This window comes from Hyperolius riggenbachi, chromosome 1 (assembly GCF_040937935.1).
Source record: "Hyperolius riggenbachi isolate aHypRig1 chromosome 1, aHypRig1.pri, whole genome shotgun sequence".
Taxonomy (NCBI): domain Eukaryota; kingdom Metazoa; phylum Chordata; class Amphibia; order Anura; family Hyperoliidae; genus Hyperolius; species Hyperolius riggenbachi.
The window spans coordinates 241,649,397-241,667,150 of record NC_090646.1 but is presented as its reverse complement, the minus strand read 5'-3'; the positions used below and the strand labels follow the sequence as shown (position 1 = coordinate 241,667,150).

At 43.0% G+C, this 17,754-nt stretch overlaps 1 protein-coding gene across 1 annotated transcript in view; it reads left to right on the top strand.

The window, feature by feature from the left end:
* Nucleotides 1-12,996, top strand: part of METAP1 (methionyl aminopeptidase 1) — a 56,839-nt gene extending 43,843 nt beyond the window's left edge. Inside the window, exons 7-11 of the mRNA XM_068232149.1 lie at nucleotides 557-695; nucleotides 1,223-1,354; nucleotides 3,026-3,169; nucleotides 4,986-5,051; nucleotides 12,655-12,996. Coding sequence (XP_068088250.1) covers nucleotides 557-695; nucleotides 1,223-1,354; nucleotides 3,026-3,169; nucleotides 4,986-5,051; nucleotides 12,655-12,815 — 642 coding nt within the window. The 3' untranslated portion in view covers nucleotides 12,816-12,996. The remainder of the gene's footprint in view (nucleotides 1-556; nucleotides 696-1,222; nucleotides 1,355-3,025; nucleotides 3,170-4,985; nucleotides 5,052-12,654) is intronic.
* Nucleotides 12,997-17,754: the final 4,758 nt, after the last annotated feature.

The window sequence follows — 17,754 nt, the reverse complement described above, 5'->3', positions numbered from 1 at the left end:
TGTCGGGCATAAAATAAAAAATCAATTCTATTTTTTTTATCCGGTAAAACAAGTAATAAGGATACTAACCAGGCAATCCAAAAGTTAAAATCGCTCTTATTTTTCTTTTTCATAAAACATCATTCCCCAGTTTCCTTGGCTCTTATTTAGTACATCCGCTGCACAAAGGAGCTTATATGGTACATCGGCCACACAAAGGAAGTTGCAGGGCATGCTGGGTTTTCTTTTTTTCTTTACTTTCCCCTCAGACTTAACTAATGAAGCCTGATTGGCTGAAGTCTTTCCCTCCTGTTTTCCCCTCCCACACCTCTGTTCCTATCTGATGGGCCGATATTTCTCAATGCACTTTCTGTTGCAGACCTGGGTGAGAGTGTCTGAAGACTGGGAGGGGGCGAGCAGTGATACAAAGAGTAAGGGAGGAAATGTCAGGATTGGCTTCAAGACAGACAAAATGGAAAATTCTGAGGATTTTTTTTCTTCTTCTGTAGAAAAATCACTAAAATGCCCCAAACTAGATATTGTACCATGTTCATGAATTTTTTTTTTTTTTTTACAGGCATGCGTTTCTAGAAATTGTTACCCATCTCCGCTGAATTATTATAACTTTCCTAAGTCCTGCTGCACATCAGTGAATGAAGTTATCTGCCATGGTATTCCAGACAGGAGGCCTTTACAAGAAGGAGATATTGTCAATGGTACTTCTGACCCTACAGTTCCATGGGGAGGGAAGAAACATTAGAGAGCTTGTTGGAATTAAAAAAAACAAAAAACTTCAGAATATTGCATCCAAGCATTACTTACAAGCTGGGGATGTGTGTGTGTGTGTGTGTGTGTCACACACTCTCACACTCTCCACACGCTCTCTCTCACACACACACACACGCACTCACTCACGCACTCACTCACTCACTCTCACACACACTCACTCTCACACACTCACACACACTCACACACTCTGAAGAGGGTGGGGCAACAACCATCTTGTGTGTTTGTGTGCTGATCAATCAGCAGCTATTGGATCTGGCTTAATGTCCAGTTGGTGGAACCTTGTATGGTAGGATAGCGAAGACTTGGGTGTGTTTTTGGAAGAGCACTTAAAATGCAGTAGACAACAAAATATATAGGTTTATGACCAGTTTAAACAGCATTGTTCTACATCAAGACCGCTATGTATACTTGAATTTTACGTTTTATGCACTTACATTGCACACTTGTTTTTTAGTGGACATTACAGTTTACCGGAATGGCTATCATGGAGATCTGAATGAGACTTTTTATGTTGGAGATGTTGATGAGGGTGCAAAAAGGCTTGTGCAGACAACGTTTGAATGCTTAATGCAAGCTATTGATGAAGGTAAGTACTAGGCAGCAGAAACCAGCTAGATCTCAATTTTAATCTAGGCTCTGTATTTCTAGTGAAGTTGGATTGTCAGTATTCAGATCTTGGGCTCAACTCACAAAGCATTACTGCATTTGGTAATGCGGTTACATTACCAGCTAGTGAGGTAAATTACAGATTTGTGCAGTAAATGCCTCAATTAATCAAATTAGCACATTCGGTAAAACAAAAAGAAATGTTTAGTGTTTAATAACTTCACCTCCAAGGGTTTTTCTCCTTTAAAACCAGAGCAATAGCGCTCCTTTCATTCATTCGCCTAGAACTTTATTACTACTTATCACAACGAAACAATCTACATCTTGTTTTTTTTTTGCCACCAATTAGGCTTTCTTTGGGTGGTACGTTTGCTAAGAATGATTTTATTCCAACTGCATTTTAATAGAAATAAGGAAAAAAACTGGGAAAAAAATAATTTCTCAGTTTTCGTCCATTATAGTTTTTTTAAAAATACATTCTACCATAATTAAAACTCACACATTTTATTTGTCCCGGCTATTGCAACATTTAAAATACTTCCCTAGTACAATGTATGGCGCCAATATTTTATTTGGAAATAAAGGGGATTTTTTTGCATACATCAATTTACAAATCCATGATATAAAAATAACAGTAATATACCCTCTTGACATACATATTAAAAAAGTTCAGTCCCTAAGGTAACCATTTGGTTTTTTTTTTGTTGATTTTTTTTCTTAATACAAAAAAAGGTGCAATTGGAGCGTTTAGTAGGGACATCAAATGTAAATATGGGACTTTTTATAAAAGAAATTGTACATAGGTGTAATTTTACAATTTGGTCTGAAGATGTCCTTGTGCATTACTTTCTGTAGCGTTCTATTAGTACGCTAAACAGGAAGCAATGTGTGGCCATGTTACTTTCTGTATCTGTGAATGGTTGCGGCTTCTCATTAATCACCGGCAATCATTCTACCAATTGGTGGCGAGTGGGAGTGCACGGTGGCAAGGGAGGAGTGTCTACGACCCTGCAAGGTAAAGCAGGGACGTAATTTACTCATCCCAGGGGGGGGGCGGGGGGGGGAGAGCTGTCAGTAATGGAGTTCAGCACAGCCTGGAGCACAGAGAGATAGTGGCAGGTCCCTGACTGTGCGTTCCATTAGCCGTCTGCAGTGACCACCATGCATGCTGAGCTCCCTGGCTAAGCAGGCAGAGCAGAAGAGGTGCCCACATACTGGCCAGCAAGTAGCACTGACTCATCAGGCAAACTGCTTTCTCCGCCACACCTTACTCCAGGCAGCATGCAGGGGTCATGGCCTAAGGCAAGTGGAGCTGACACGGGCGATGTCTCTTTAGTCTTCCTGTCCCCAGCACAGAATGAGCTGTAGCAGCCCTGCCAGTCCCTGATACAACGGCAGCACCCTGCTCTCCTCTGCCAGGGAACAGCTGGCTGTGCTGTGCTGATTGCAGCAGACTCCAGCATGTGGGAAACAAAATAGTGAATTAAAAAAAAGTCTAAAATACCAAAGTGAAACTGAAAAATGATTACCGTCCATGCAGGCCTTGTTAGGTTTTTTGCTTGTAATTTGGAATTATGAATTTTATTGGTCCAAATTGTATGATGAGATTTATTTAAATGTGGTAAATCCAATCCCCTTTTTTTCCCTTCAGTAAAACCTGGAGTTCGGTATAGAGAACTCGGCAATATCATTCAGAAGCATGCTCAAGCAAATGGATTCTCAGTTGTTCGGAGCTACTGTGGACATGGCATTCATAAATTATTCCATACAGCCCCCAATGTGCCACACTATGCCAGTAAGTTAGCCAAAGCATTGACAATATACTATTTTTTTTTTTTTGGACTAGCAGCAATGGAAATTAGCCTTTCTAGTTGCACTTCCGAGTATGATGTGTAATAAAAAGTGGTATTTACTTACTGTGCTACAAAGCAAAACATTGGAGGATGCAACAGATAAACTGAAGCTTTACTAATCACTAAAATATCAATTTCACACTCAAGTAGTTGAGTAATCTGCTCATGCTTTTTCAGCCAGAGTAGCATTTTATATTTTCAGCTTCTGATTCCCTACTAGGGAAGGCATATGCAATAGCCTCTCCCACCTTATGAAGGCAATAGCAGACCACACATTGATCATGCGGGGCTTTCCCCATCCCTCCATCAAATTATTTTATCTGCTTCCTTTAAAGGAATAAAAAGGTGGCCGGTTTAGATAAGCAAGGTAATGTACCAGCCTCAAACTGTTTTTATTGCATGTGGAATGATTTAAAGATGCGTACACACGTCTGCTATTTTTCAACGACTTGTCGTTCTAACGACACATTGGCGTGCGTACGAACAATTTTTAGACTGATAGCAGCAGTTTTGACTGATTGGCTTGGCGGATCCTTGAACTGTCGTACAAACGCCTTGTTGCTTGAAAGTCTGTTAGACAATAATGCTGGGTAAACACAATGCCATTTTTTGTCGATTTTCCATCCGATCGAATTTCCGATTTGATTTTCCCATTGATTTCCGATTCGATACTGCTATCTTTTCTTATCTATTTCCATTCACTTCTATGAGAAATCGATCAGAAAAACGATCGAAAATAAGATTAAGATTAAATAAGATTAGACATGTCAGAAATTATCTATTGAACCATCCATCTGACACAAAATTGTATGGTGTGTACCTAGTATAAAAGTGTCGTCAAAAGGAAAGAGTGTGGCACTCCTGTTAGGGTCAGGAAGGATCTGTGGGTTGAGAAAAAATAAATCCAAAACTCCTGCTGTAAAAATATCTTGCACTATTTGACATTCAGCCACTGACGTGTGCCTCGCATTGTTGGCAGTAAGAAGCAATCAAGTATTCATTGTAATCAAGAAGCAGATTCGGGCACCATCCTTCTTTCAGCTCATTTATTATAAAACAACTTGTGCAGTATAAAAGTCAAATAGTTGTCACCTGGTATTCCATGGCGATACTGTGCGGAGTAAAGTGGAGGGGGGTGCTCAGGGCAGTCAATGCTCTTTTTACCAGGGAAGATTGCAGTTCTATTGTACTCTACTCCAGCACTCAAGTCAGACAACTGGCATTGTTTGAGAATGAAGATGGCAGTCTCCATATTCCTCTCACCTTCAGGTTTCGTTGAAGTCTGTGGTGGTAAATATTGGTAGATAAACTGTAGTCAGAATGGTACAAATTTTTTTAAAAAAAAAAAAATCAGTTGGAATAGGAGTTTGACTCTAAATATGTAGACTATTAGTAGCCTTAAATTGTTAACTTGCACATTACGTGTTGACTAATTTTAGGGATGGTCAATGAGATGCACATAATTTCGAGCTGATGTATGTAAATTTAGAATTCAAATATATGCAGCTTTAAAATGGACCAATCTAATTTTACCTCAGCAGGGTTTGATTGGTTCATTTTCAAGCTGCATACATTTGCATACAAAAGTTGCATAATCCTGCATCAATTTGAAATTATTTGCATCTCATTGACCGTCCCTAGCCAGTTATTAAAGCCCTCGTACTGAGAATGATGTGGTCTTATTTTGTCTAACTATAATTTTTGCAGACCTTTCTTATGACACAATGCTTAGAAATACTTTTATTTTTTTTATTCCAGAAAACAAAGCGGTTGGTGTGATCAAACCAGGTCATGTATTTACAATTGAACCAATGATCTGTGAAGGTAAGCTAGAAAGCCTGTCAAAGCTGTCTCTTCCTGAGATGCATTTGCCTATTTTTATCTTGATGGTAAATTATTACAATTGCATATACTTGCTTTGCAGAATGCTTTAAACGGATGTGCAGTAGCCTTATGTGAAAGGAATTGTTCGGTTTTGTACGTGTGCTGCACTTTTTGATAATTGCCCTATTTCTGTTACAATAGGCATCATTTACACTTCATAGACATTTTGTGACGTTGTTTTGCTTGTTGGCTCACACTACATGGCTGGTGGTAAGATGCCTTAATCAGATTGTGAAATGTTTGACAGTTCGACCATAGACAATTATTGTGTTCTTCAGATTTTTGTGAAATATGATTGCTGAAATGGATGTGTTTTGATGGTAGTATATGTTGATATGTAGAAGCAAAAAGTGTACAATAAACCATTCGGCACACATTTGTTTAACCACTTGCCGACCGCCCACTACCTATGGGCGGCGGCAAAATGGCACCCCCAGGGCTGCGTAACTCCGATCGGTGGCGGCTCATGGGGGACTGAATTGCTGGGGATCGCGCGCATCCGCTGGCATTAGGCTCCGCCCACCCGCAGCGTCAACCCGCCGGCCAATTGGCGCGGGCGGGTTGTTAACCCCCGATCTGCCGCGTTAGAATCGTATAATACGCTTTGTAATGTATACAAAGCGTATTATACAGGCTGCCTCCTGCCCTGGTGGTCCCAATGATCGAGGGACCACCAGGGCAGGGGGCAGCCCCCCTAGTAAACACACACTCTGATTTTGCCCCCCCCCCCCGCCCCCTGATCGCCCACAGCACCCCTCAGACCCTCCTCTGATCACCCCCACAGACCCCTGTTTGCACCCAATCACCCCCCTAATCATCCGTGTACTGTATACATCTAACCTCCCCTGTAATCACCCACTGATCACCTGTCAATCACCCATCAATCACCACCTGTCACTGCTACCCATCAGATCAGACCCTAATCTGCCCTTTGTGGGCACCCAATCACCCGCCCACACCCTCAGACCCCGCCTGAGCACCTCCGCAGTGCATTATTTACATCTGTCCTCCCCTCTAATCACCCACTGATCACCCATCAATCACCCCCTGTCACTGCTACCCATTATACCCATCAGATCAGACCCTCATCTACCCGGCTAAACCCTCACCCACCCCACCGCAGGTAGCAGAGACCAACCGTTATGCCACACAATACGCAACCGCCAATGACAAGAAGCTACCATGCCCAGCCTTTTCGGTGGAAACCACTCCCAAGTTTCCGAACGTAACATTTTTTGGGGCCTTCTCCTTAACATGGGTCTAGTCAAAAATAATGTATTGCGGTCTTATTGGTCTACGCACCCAATACATCACATGCCCATGTTCTCTGCTGCCATGTCCTGGTCACGATTTGAGAACATCCTGCGCTTCCTGCACTTCAGTGCCAATACAACCTGTCATCTAAGAGGCCACCCTGCTTATGACTGGTTCCACAAAATTCGGCCCCTCATAGACCACCTGTCATCAAAATTTGCAGATGCTTATACCCCTGAACAGTCATTTTGAGGCATTTAGTTTCCAGACTACTCTTCGTGGTTTTGGGCCCCTAAAATGCCAGGGCAGTATAGGAACCCCACAAATGACCCCATTTTAGAAAGAAGACACCCCAAGGTATTCCGTTAGGTGTATCATGAGTTCATAGAAGATTTTATTTTTGAGCACAAGTTAGTGGAAAATGACACTTTGTGAAAAAAAAAAAAACAATTTCCGCTAACTTGTGACAAAAAATAAAATCTTCTATGAACTCACTATACTCCTAACAGAATATCTTGGGGTGTCTTCTTTCTAAAATGGGGTCACTTGTGGGGTTCCTAAACTGCCCTGGCATTTTAGGGGCCCTAAACCGTGAGGAGTAGTCTAGAAACCAAATGCCTCAAAATGACCTGTGAAATCCTAAAGGTATTCATAGGTCTTTGGGCCCTTTAGCGCAGTTAGGCTGCAAAAAGTGTCACACGTGGTATCGCCGTACTCAGGAGAAGTAGTATAATGTGTTTTGGGGTGTATTTTTACACATACCCATGCTAGGTGGGAGAAATCTCTCTGTAAAAGGACAATTGTGTGTGTGTAAAAAAAAAAAAAAAAAAAATCAGGAAAGATTGTAGTCTACTGCTTTGAAAGTCCTTAACCTCCTGAGCGTTACGCCGCAAAGGAGGTTTTGTTACTTTTTCTAATATTGTCCCAAATGACTGTAAACCCTTTAGCTAGAACTAGGCTAGCTAGCAAAGGTGTTGGACACCCCCCGATCCCTGCCGCTCCCCCCGTTTATACATTACCCAGCCTGGATCCAGCGATCGGTGCAGCCTCCCCGGACAGCTCCGGTGTTCACTACGCCGACGTCATGTGCAAACCCTATCCTCCCAATAGAGAGACCGGAGCTGTGCAGGGAGGCTGCACGATCGCTGGATCTGGAGGGGGGGGGTGTTAATGTATAAACGGGGTGGGGGGGGGGATCGCAGGGGAGAGGCGGGTGCCTGACACTTGTACTAGCTAGCCTAGTGCTAGCTAAAGGGTTTACAGTCATTTGGGACAAAAATTTTATTATGGGGGACTCCTGGGGCCACAGAGCGGCATGCCCGACAGTGTCGGGCATACAGCTAAGGATGTTAAGAAGCTAGTCAAGAGCCTGTACTTTCTGCAGTGACTCTAAAGCAAAAAAAATTGATACAATGAATTGGTTGTGTAGTACGAATACTTAACCCTCCTGGCGGTCAATTGTTCTGCGGCTGCGCTGCCGCGGGAGGTTTTTTAAGCCTAAATTTTTTTTTATCATGTAGCTAGCCTAGCGCTAGCTACATGATTTCCCCCCCCCCCCCCCCTCCCTGCGGCCTCCCTCCCACCCCATCCGGAAATCCCGTTCTAAACAGGATTTCCTTCAGGGCTTCCTCCGTCGCCATGTCGACGAACGGAGTGACGTCACAGGGAGTCCCGGTCCACCCCATAGCGCAGCCTGGCGGCAATTGGCCAGGCTGCGCTAGGGGTATGCGGGGGCACCCCTGTATCGCGGCAGGTAGCGGCGCATCGGCGGCGATCGACCCGAACACGCAGCAAGCAAAGTGCTTGCTGCGTGTTCTAAAAAAAAATTGTGAAAATTGGCCCAGCAGGGCCTGAGAAATCCTCCGCGGCGGCTTACCCCAAGCTCAGCTCAGGGTTACCGCCAAGAAGGTTAAGGGCTGGTTCACACGGGCGTCTGCTGAGCTTTTGCTTGGCATTGCGTTCAAACGCCAGCGTTTAAAAGCTAGCTTTTGAAAAGCGTTCAAGGCTAGCAGTTCTGGTCTCTGCTATTGTTTCCTCGCGTTTACTCCCTCTGAAAGCAGCATGTTGCTTTTGAGACTAGACGCAACGCTGGGATCTACTGCCAGGCTTTCATGAAAGCCTGCAAAAGCCAGCTCTAAACGCTCCCATTCACTTGCATGGGATGGCAGTAGATCCCAAAAAACGCTGCGTCTGAAACGCTGCGTTAAACGCCACAAAAACGCGTTTTGCATCATTCTCTAATAACTGCAGTTTACACATTGCATTGACCCTTTGGACTCTGCAGTAAAACTTTAACCTCCCTGGCATTTTGATTACGCGCGGCGCATGGCCGTGTGAGGTTTTTATTTTACCTAATTTATTTTTTTGTATGTAGCTAGCCTAGCGCTAGCTACATGATTCCCCCCTCCCTGCTCTCTCCCGCCCACCCTTCCGATCGCTGATGGCGATCAAACCCATCAGGAAATCCCCGTTCTGAACGGTATGACGTCGTGACGTCAGGGAGAGTCCCGATCCACTACATAGCGCAGCCTGGCGGTGATTGGCCAGGCTACGCAAGGGGTCTGCGGGGGGGGCCCTCTTTCGCAACGGGTAGCAGTGGCGATCGGGAAAGCTAGCAATGTGCTAGCTGCGTGTTTAAAAAGAAAATTATGCAAATCGGCCCACCAGGGCCTGAGCAATCCACCGCGGTGTTACTGGACGAGCTGAGCTTGTCCGTAACGCCCAGGTGGTTAAACAGGAAATGGTGAGAGACAGTTGAGATAAGTGCTTCAGAAGACAGTGCTGTGCCGAACTCATCGAAGCTCATTTGCATAGAGAACTGTAGTTTCTAAAGCTTCGTACACATGTCTGATTTTTACAAACTGCGGGGCGGTCCTTCTGACGACAGTGTGCCGGTGGGTACAGTCTGTCGTCAGGCTGATGAGGCTGGTTTTGATCGATCAAAACCAGCCTTAAGGCTCATACACACGCCTGATTGCAGCCAACGACTGGTCCGTCGGCACCTCCCGCTGGGCGGGTTTTCAGCAGACAGTACAGCGTGTGTACAGTCTGTCGGCGGACTGATAAGGCTGTTTTTGAACGATCCGCCCGTCGTTGGCTGCAGTCAGGCGTGTGTACGAGCCTTAAGCCTGACAACAGACTGTACACACCAGCAAACTGTCGTCAGAACGACCGCCCCGCGGATTGGTCTGATTACCCGTAGTTTGTAAAACTCAGACGTGTGTACGTAGCTTTACTCTTCCTGTACTGAAAACCATATGACACTCATATTTGTGCTAATCTATTTCTTAGCTGTACTATACATACAAATGATTATATCATAAGTTTATTTTCACTTCAGATTTCTTTGAAAGTGGTCTGAAACTCTGACATAACATTCAATAAAAATGTGTTTTCCCACTTCTTATTACTCATTCATTCAAAAATTAAAAGTTCACAAAGTACAGTTTATCCACTCTGAAAGCTGCCATTGCATTTTATTCATAGTTGCTTTTATTATATATTCTCTTCTAGTGAGCTCTGATCAACGGTGTGTATGCTAGAAGCAGAGACAGCTCCTTCTCAATTAGCACAGCGAAGAATGTAACAGAGGAATGTTTTAGAGCAAAGAAATTATGCTGAGTTTCAGACCACTTTAAGGCCCTTTCTCCCACAGACAGCTGAACTGCATGATTGTCATGCTAAACTGTTGACTGAGCGCCTTTTGGCTACAATTTCATACAATCGCAGCATTTGATATCACACGTGTTGGCATTTGACACATGGTGGTGTCACATGGAAGCAAAACAAAAGTGACTTATCGTGTTGATGCAAATTTTAATTTTTTATGCAGCTGAAATATGACCATTCAGATGCAGCAATGAATTAATGTGATTACAAGGTTTAAGGAATACCTGTAATGAAAAAACTGTCCCAAATAGAGGGAAACCCTCTGGATAACCCATCCAGGCTTTTCCCAATCCAGGCTTGCGTAATGTAGAAAATGAGCAGCACTGGAAGGCCTTAAAGAAAGGTCTTTTATTCACCTCAAATAGTGAACAAAATAAAATCCTTTGTCAAATAGGTAAAGGACATAATAGGTAATTACCTATTTGACAGAGGACGGAGATACCATCCGAAACAGCGTCAGTCCGTTGTTGGAAACACGCCACAATGTGACACTGCCTACTCCATCTGGTGGTTGATCCATTGCTTGGCAGAATAAGAGCGATTTCACTTCTGCTATAATTACATCTGATGCTTTAAATGGACGTTGGCTGCATATTATTCACTATTTGAGGTGAATAAAAAGTTTTTCTTGAAAGCCTTCTAGTGCTGGTCATTTTTTACAATACAGTTTGAAGCGATCTGTCGATGTCTGAAGGACCGGCCTGCTGCTCGGAATGAAAACCTGAACAAGGTGTGCTCTCACACTCTGGTTGCATCATGTTAACAAGGCTTGTTGATGGGCCTCGGCCACACTGCGCAGATAGCTGGTGGCTGCACAATAGCACGGAGCTCAACAGGCTCATCTCTTGTTCACCGAGCAGCGTCTTCTTGCTACTGCGCTGGTGCGAGCCATCCTACGCTTGCATAGTGTGACTGCACCCGTTCTCGTACAGGAATGTGGCCACAAGCCTCTAATGCTACGTACACACATGCGACAACGATAGTTCGTTGAGGACGACGAACGAACTTTTAATTGATGAAAGAACGACCTAAGTAAAGTTAGTTTTAAAAGGTGTGTAACGATCTGATCGTTAGAACGAACGTTACATCACGTAAAGCAACTATTGCGCCTGCGCATAAAAATGAGAAGTTTCAGGGAGAAATAGTGAAATGCGCATGTCAAGCCTAGTACGAACGACCGTTTCCAACGATGTACTACTTTTGCAAACGATCGTCGTTGGTTAAAATCCGCCGAGACAGAACTTTTTTTTGTAGCGATTTGGCTCGTTCGTCGTTTGCCTTAATAGTCGGTGGTTCGTTTTTTGTAACGATCGTCGTTGGTAAAGATCGGGGAACGATCGTTACAAACGACTATAGTCGCATGTGTGTACGCACCTTTAGGGTCCCAGTGCTAGATTGGTGCTCGGGAGCAGGAGGATCCAGAGGCTTCACTCTACCGAGGCCAGAATCTTAATCTGAGACCTGTAAGTCTCACAGGTTTAATTTAATTTCCATTACTTTAAAGTGAACCTCCGGACTAAAAATCGACTCAGCAGAACTGAAAAGGCTTGGTGTTTCTTTAACAGTTTCACAGCATCAGAACTTTGTTTCTCTTTTACAAGCCCCATTTTTAGCTGCACAGAAGAAAACTGCCCGGGCTTTTTTCCCCTGATGCTGTGCAAAGCATGATGGGATTTCTGATGTTGATGATCTTCCTGCTGTTTTGGTGCAATTTTTTTTTCTTTTACATTTTGAATTTGACATTTGAAGCCTAGCGTGTGCAGCTGGGAGGGATAATCAGGACACAGGATAGTTGGAACTGTGTCTCCAGCTCCTTGTCACCTCCTTTCAACCAAAAAGATGGCTGCCCCCATGAATCACAAACCTTTGCCTGTTCTTTTAAAACAGGGTGGGTAAGAGATTATACTACCTATCTATTCTAATTAGCATAACTAATGTAACTTAATGACAGTATGTTTGTTTAGGCTGAAGTTCCCCTTTAACATAAAATCAACTTGAAATTCGGTGCCCATACACTCGTCAGATTGGCAGCAGATAGATAAGAAATGCATCTGATGATCTATCTGATGCGTTTTTAGAACAATTTTTACCAGGATAGAATTCCAATAGATTTCAGTTTGAAATCTATTGAAATTCGATCTGATGGCATTTTTTTGCCATCAGATTTCCATTAAGGCCAATGCAAACTGATAAGCAATCTCATCAGATCGACCTAAATTTTCCACCCTGCAAGTTCGATGGAAATCCATCGAAATCGGCCGTCGATCGGTCGATTGGCCAACCGATTTGCAATCGATCGATCGGGATCGATCGGTCGGCCAGAAAATCGGCTGAGTGTATGGGCTGCTTTAAGCTTGTTACACACTTCCAATTATGATTGGTCTATCACTGACAGATTTTATCACCTAAACATTCTGCTCATAGTATTCAATATCTGTTGAACCTCATACTACATTGAGGTGGTAAAATTGGTCAGTGATTGTCCAATCATAATTGAAAGTGTGTACCAGGCTTTAGCCTCTCATTGAGCGCCTTCTTTGTGCTTAATGTAATTTTTATATATAGATACTGATAATGGTTGTACCAGCCTTCCTAACATGCCTTTTGTTATGTTTGCTAGGTGGATGGCAGGATGAGACCTGGCCAGATGGTTGGACTGCAGTGACCAGAGATGGAAAGCGCTCCGCACAGTTTGAGCACACCCTTTTAGTCACAGAGACCGGCTGTGAGATTCTCACACGGAGATTGGAAGACAATGGACGGCCTCATTTTATGTCTTAGCACACCCCTCTTGTCTTTGCTAGTTGAATACATATGATGGTGTGGCTATTGCTCTGCACCATACATTTTTACATGAAAGGTACCTGAGGGAGATGTGGAGTTTTATCACATAAGTGTATATGTGTGTGATGGAGCAATACACTGTACCACTTGAAACAAAGAACTTAATGTTTTCAAACAATGAGGAAACCAGTCTGTACTTGTTTTTTTTCTTCCCCACCCCCCACCTTTTTAAATAATGATATTCAAAAATGCCTTTTTGATTTAGGTTTTACAATTGATCTGTCTGTGTCAAGTTTCTCTATTGCCTTCTCTTGTCTTTTTCAGACAGAAAACACATGCTGCCTCCATAAGACTTTCTTCTGATCATGTATCCCACAGAATGGCTCTTTGGGGGTGCTGATACAACTTCCATCATTCTATGTACTAGCTATGCATTTGTGTTTGAGACTGGCCTGGCTTTAATTCTGGCTGTCTTTTCTGCTGCAGGGCGCACCTAATAGCAAACACATCAGTGATCACTGGCCAGTTTTACCTAGTAATTCATACATCTTCATTGTCAGGTGCTGAAGAAAACTTTAATGGATTGGGTTAAACGTTGTTGGCACTCAAGGCCGTGGTAGCAAATCACTTGTCTGTATGTCCTGCAGTGCGTTTACTAGTCATGTTATCTTCATTTTCTTTTCTGTATAATATTGGTGCCTTCAGTAGTGAAACGTTCAGTTTTCAGTTAACATGCTTTGTCGTAGTACACAGTTGTGATCTCCAATATGTTGCAACCAACTCACTCTCTGTGCAATTGGTGGAGCACTGGCTGCTGAGGGACAACAGCAGAGTGAAGCATACCATGGCAACTAATAAACTTGTCTTGCATTATTCTTATTACACCATACCACAGAAAGTTGATATTGTCAGCTTAATTACATTACTACGTATCAGAGGCTGTTTGCACTTTAAGGTTTAGCTAAATTCAATACAGAATATGTTCAGTCTCTTGCCTAAAAAGTATTTATATATTTAGTAACACAAAAAAATTCTCCTGTCGCAAAACAAGGGAACCATCTCTAATTGTTCAGCTTGTACAATAATGATTTATTGAGGAAAAAATAAAGCTGCCTGGCAGTCTTCACTGAAGCAAATCTCCCAGCATGTATTTTTTTAAACACTGTCTTGTAGGCATAATTATCCATAATAATAAAAATAATCCATAGCTTTTACAGTGAACCAAAAAACTTCTGGTTCAGCTCATAATTAAGTGACAACTAGTATTGTTGCCTACTGATGTATGCAAATTTCACTTCCTGGTTATAAGTCTACTTTGGGTATATAACAAAGGTTGCATATGATCTATTAATCTCTTATGCCCAGAAGCGACGGTTTGCACACAACTGGAGTCCATTGAACAGGTTGTGAATAGTTTAATATGCAAAATGAGTAGTTCTGTCTGCAGAGATGTTCAGAACAGCACTGAATGCAATGCTTTGTATTCCATATAAACAGAGAAAGCGATGTCCCACAACATTATATGCTACAGTCTGCTCCATTGATGTTAACACCCAATGCAGTGCAGATCCAATTCTATTCACACACTGCTGCAGATGCAGTTGTTTTTTTAAAACAAAACTGTATGAATGTAATTACATGACTTACCATGACTACCAGGTACACAGATATCATGTTTTAAAGCTCTTGTCTGACACAGAATTGTTGCTTTTGGGAGGGGTTGTTTGTTCATTGAAGTGACAAATGAGAAAAGATGACAGTACCAGAACTTGTGGTGTTCTGTAGGCAATGTACCTAATGCTTTAAAGTGAATGTTAACCGTTCTCAAAATAAAAAAGTCAGATACTCACCTAAGGAGAGGGAAGGCTCGGTCCTAATGAGCCTTCCCTCTCCCGATGCCCGGTCCCGCGAAGGATCCCCCGTAGCAGTATTCGACCAGTTCGGTCAAATACTGCCACTTCCGCTGCCGAAGGGATCCTTCGGGAGCACTCGGGCTCCCGAAGACGGGCCGCTCCATACTACGCATGCGCAAGCGTCCTATATGACGCAATCGCGCGTGCGTAGTATGGAGTGGCCCGTCTTCGGAAGCCCGAGTGCTCCCGAAGACCTCCGACGTCCCTGTGGCGGCGGACACGAACGGGGGAGCCAGCGCAGCACCGAAGGCACCGGGAGAGGAGAGGGAAGGCTCATTAGGACCGAGCCTTCCCTCTCCTTAGGTGAGTATCTGGGCTCGTTTCCACTATTGCGGTGCGGAATCGCCTGGATTCCACCGCTGATTAAATCGCATGCGGATGCGATTACGCATGCGTTTTTGCCGCGAATTCGCATAGGTGAGGGTATATGCGATTTTAACCATGTCACTGCCTGTGTGAATTTACATTGGTACCTATGCGAATTCGCGGCAAAAAACGCATGGGGAAAACGCATGCGATTTCCCTATTAAATACATTGTGTGCGATTCGCCTGCATTCCACACGCAGGCGAATTCTGCAGGGTCTTCCGTGCAGATTTTCTCTGCACAATAAAATGCTCCCGCAGACGCATAAGAGGAAACGGGCCCATTCACTTATATTGTCTATGCGAATCCGCATACGCAAAACGCATGCGGATTCGCGATAGTGGAAACGGGGCCTAAGACTTTTTTTTTATTTGGATAGCGGTACCCATTGACTTTAAGTCCTGGCATCTGAGATAACTTGGTTAAAGTGGATCCAAGATGAAAAACTAAAACAAGTAACTTGTCTATATATCTTATCTGAAGCTTAGATAGTTTACACAGTAAATCTAGCTGCAAACAGATTCAATAGAATATGATTATCTCTTCCTGTGATACAATGACAGCAGCCATGATGTTTGTAAACATTAACACACAGGCAAGCTTATCTGCATCTTCAGCACTCAGCCTGTGAAAAAAACCTACCCCTCCTCCCCTCTGCCTCTGAAATCTCTGGCTAGTAATACCTACCCCTCCTCCTGCCCAGACTGAGCTCCCATGAGCCCTTGCCACTGTGTGAAAATGCCAAGGCTCTCCGAAAACTGTGGGCAGGGTTTGTTTAGTTTATAGGGAATTCAAGTATTCAAAACAAAAAAGTATTTGGCTTGAGGAATGCCCTATAAACAATAGGAAAGGAACACAATTATGCAATGAGTAAAAGTTCATCTCGGATCCACTTTAAGAAGTGACAATAACACACGCTCAACAGCGGTCTTTTGTTGTGAAACCAGTTGAAACACCCCAAAAAAAGGATTTTGCTATTGTTCAAAGAGCTGATCAGACTGATGCCCCATACAAACGCTCAACAGCTGTCTTTTATGCAGCACAATTGTTGAACAACTTTTGTTGTGAAACAAGTTGAAACTGCTAAAAAAAAGTATTTTGCTATTGTTCAAAAAGCTGATAAGACTGATAAGTCAATCCAACAGTTGGATTGACTTCTTATCAATCTTATCAGCTTTTTGAACAAAAGCAAAATACTTTTTTTTTTTTTAGCTGTTTCATTTGGTTTCACAACAAAAGTTGTTCAACAATTGTGCTGCATAAAAGACAGCTGTTGATCGTGTGTATGGGGCTTGATAAGAAGTCAATCCAACTGTTGGATTGGATCCAAAGTGTTTTCATCCTTATGCTGCATACACACTTGAGATAAAAGTCTTTGGAAAAGGCAAGATCACAGACCAATTTTACCCCATTCCATGTAGTATGAGAGCCATACCTACACAGTCTATTCTATGGAGCTGCACTCCCCATCAGATAAAATCTTTGCAAGATGCTGCACACAGATGCCCGTACACATTCAAAAGATCATTATCTGCAAAAGATCTCTTCCTGCAATAGATCCATTCCTGCAAAATGCATTCATAGTCTGAGATCTGCAGATCATCATACACACCTGGTTTAACAGGCAATCATCTGCAGATCAGATCCACCAGGATGGATTTTCAGATCTGCAGATGATTGCCAGATATGCAGATGATTGCCTGTTAAACAAGGTGTGTATGATGATCTGCAGATCTCATAGACTATGAATGCATTTTGCAGGAATGGATCTATTGCAGGAAGAGATCTTTTGCAGATAATGATCTTTTGAATGTGTACGGGCATCTTTGTGTGCAGCATCTTGCAAAGATTTTATCCATGGGGAGTGCAGCTCCATAGAATAGACTGTGTAGTGTATGGCTCTCATACTACATGGAAGGGGGTAACATTGGTCTGTGATCTTGCCTTTTCCAAAGACTTTTATCTCAAGTGTGTATGCAGCATTAAAGTACACCTGAACTGAGAGGGATATTGAGGCTGTAATATTTTATTTCCTTTTTAAAGGGGTTCTGTGGCCCTTTTTCAAAATGCAATTTAAATTAATAGATTTTTTTTTTTGTCCCTGTCTCAGTAGAAACAGCTGTGCTGTCTCTTCTGCTCCTTTCTAATTATTTGTCTAGTTAGACGAATATTGTGCTGCAGGAAGAAGCAGACAATACAGCAGCTGTTCCTCCCTGCTCTCAGCCTCCCCCTGCTGCACATAATCTGATGAGTCATCCCTGACCTTTATCAGAATCAGAATCAATTTATTTTCGCCAAGTAAGTTTGCACCTACAAGGAATTTGTCTTGGCAGATGCAAACTCCAGACAGCGGGGGGAGGGAAAGCTGCCTCCTGTGGCTTCAGCTCAGCTCACAGCAGTACAGGGAGACACTGTACTGACCTGGAATCACTTTACTTTGCAGCCATCTGGCCCAAAGGTTTAAAAATTATATTTTATTAATGAAGTTATTGGCAGTGGGGAGCTGCAAAAATAGGAGAAATGAAGAGGGGAAATAATGGGGTAAACAGTAATATGTTTATTTTAATGTGCTGTAAATTCACCACAGATCTGCTTTAAACCTTTCCAGTTGCCTGGCTGTCCTGCTGATCCTCTGCCTCCAAAACTTTTAGCCACAGA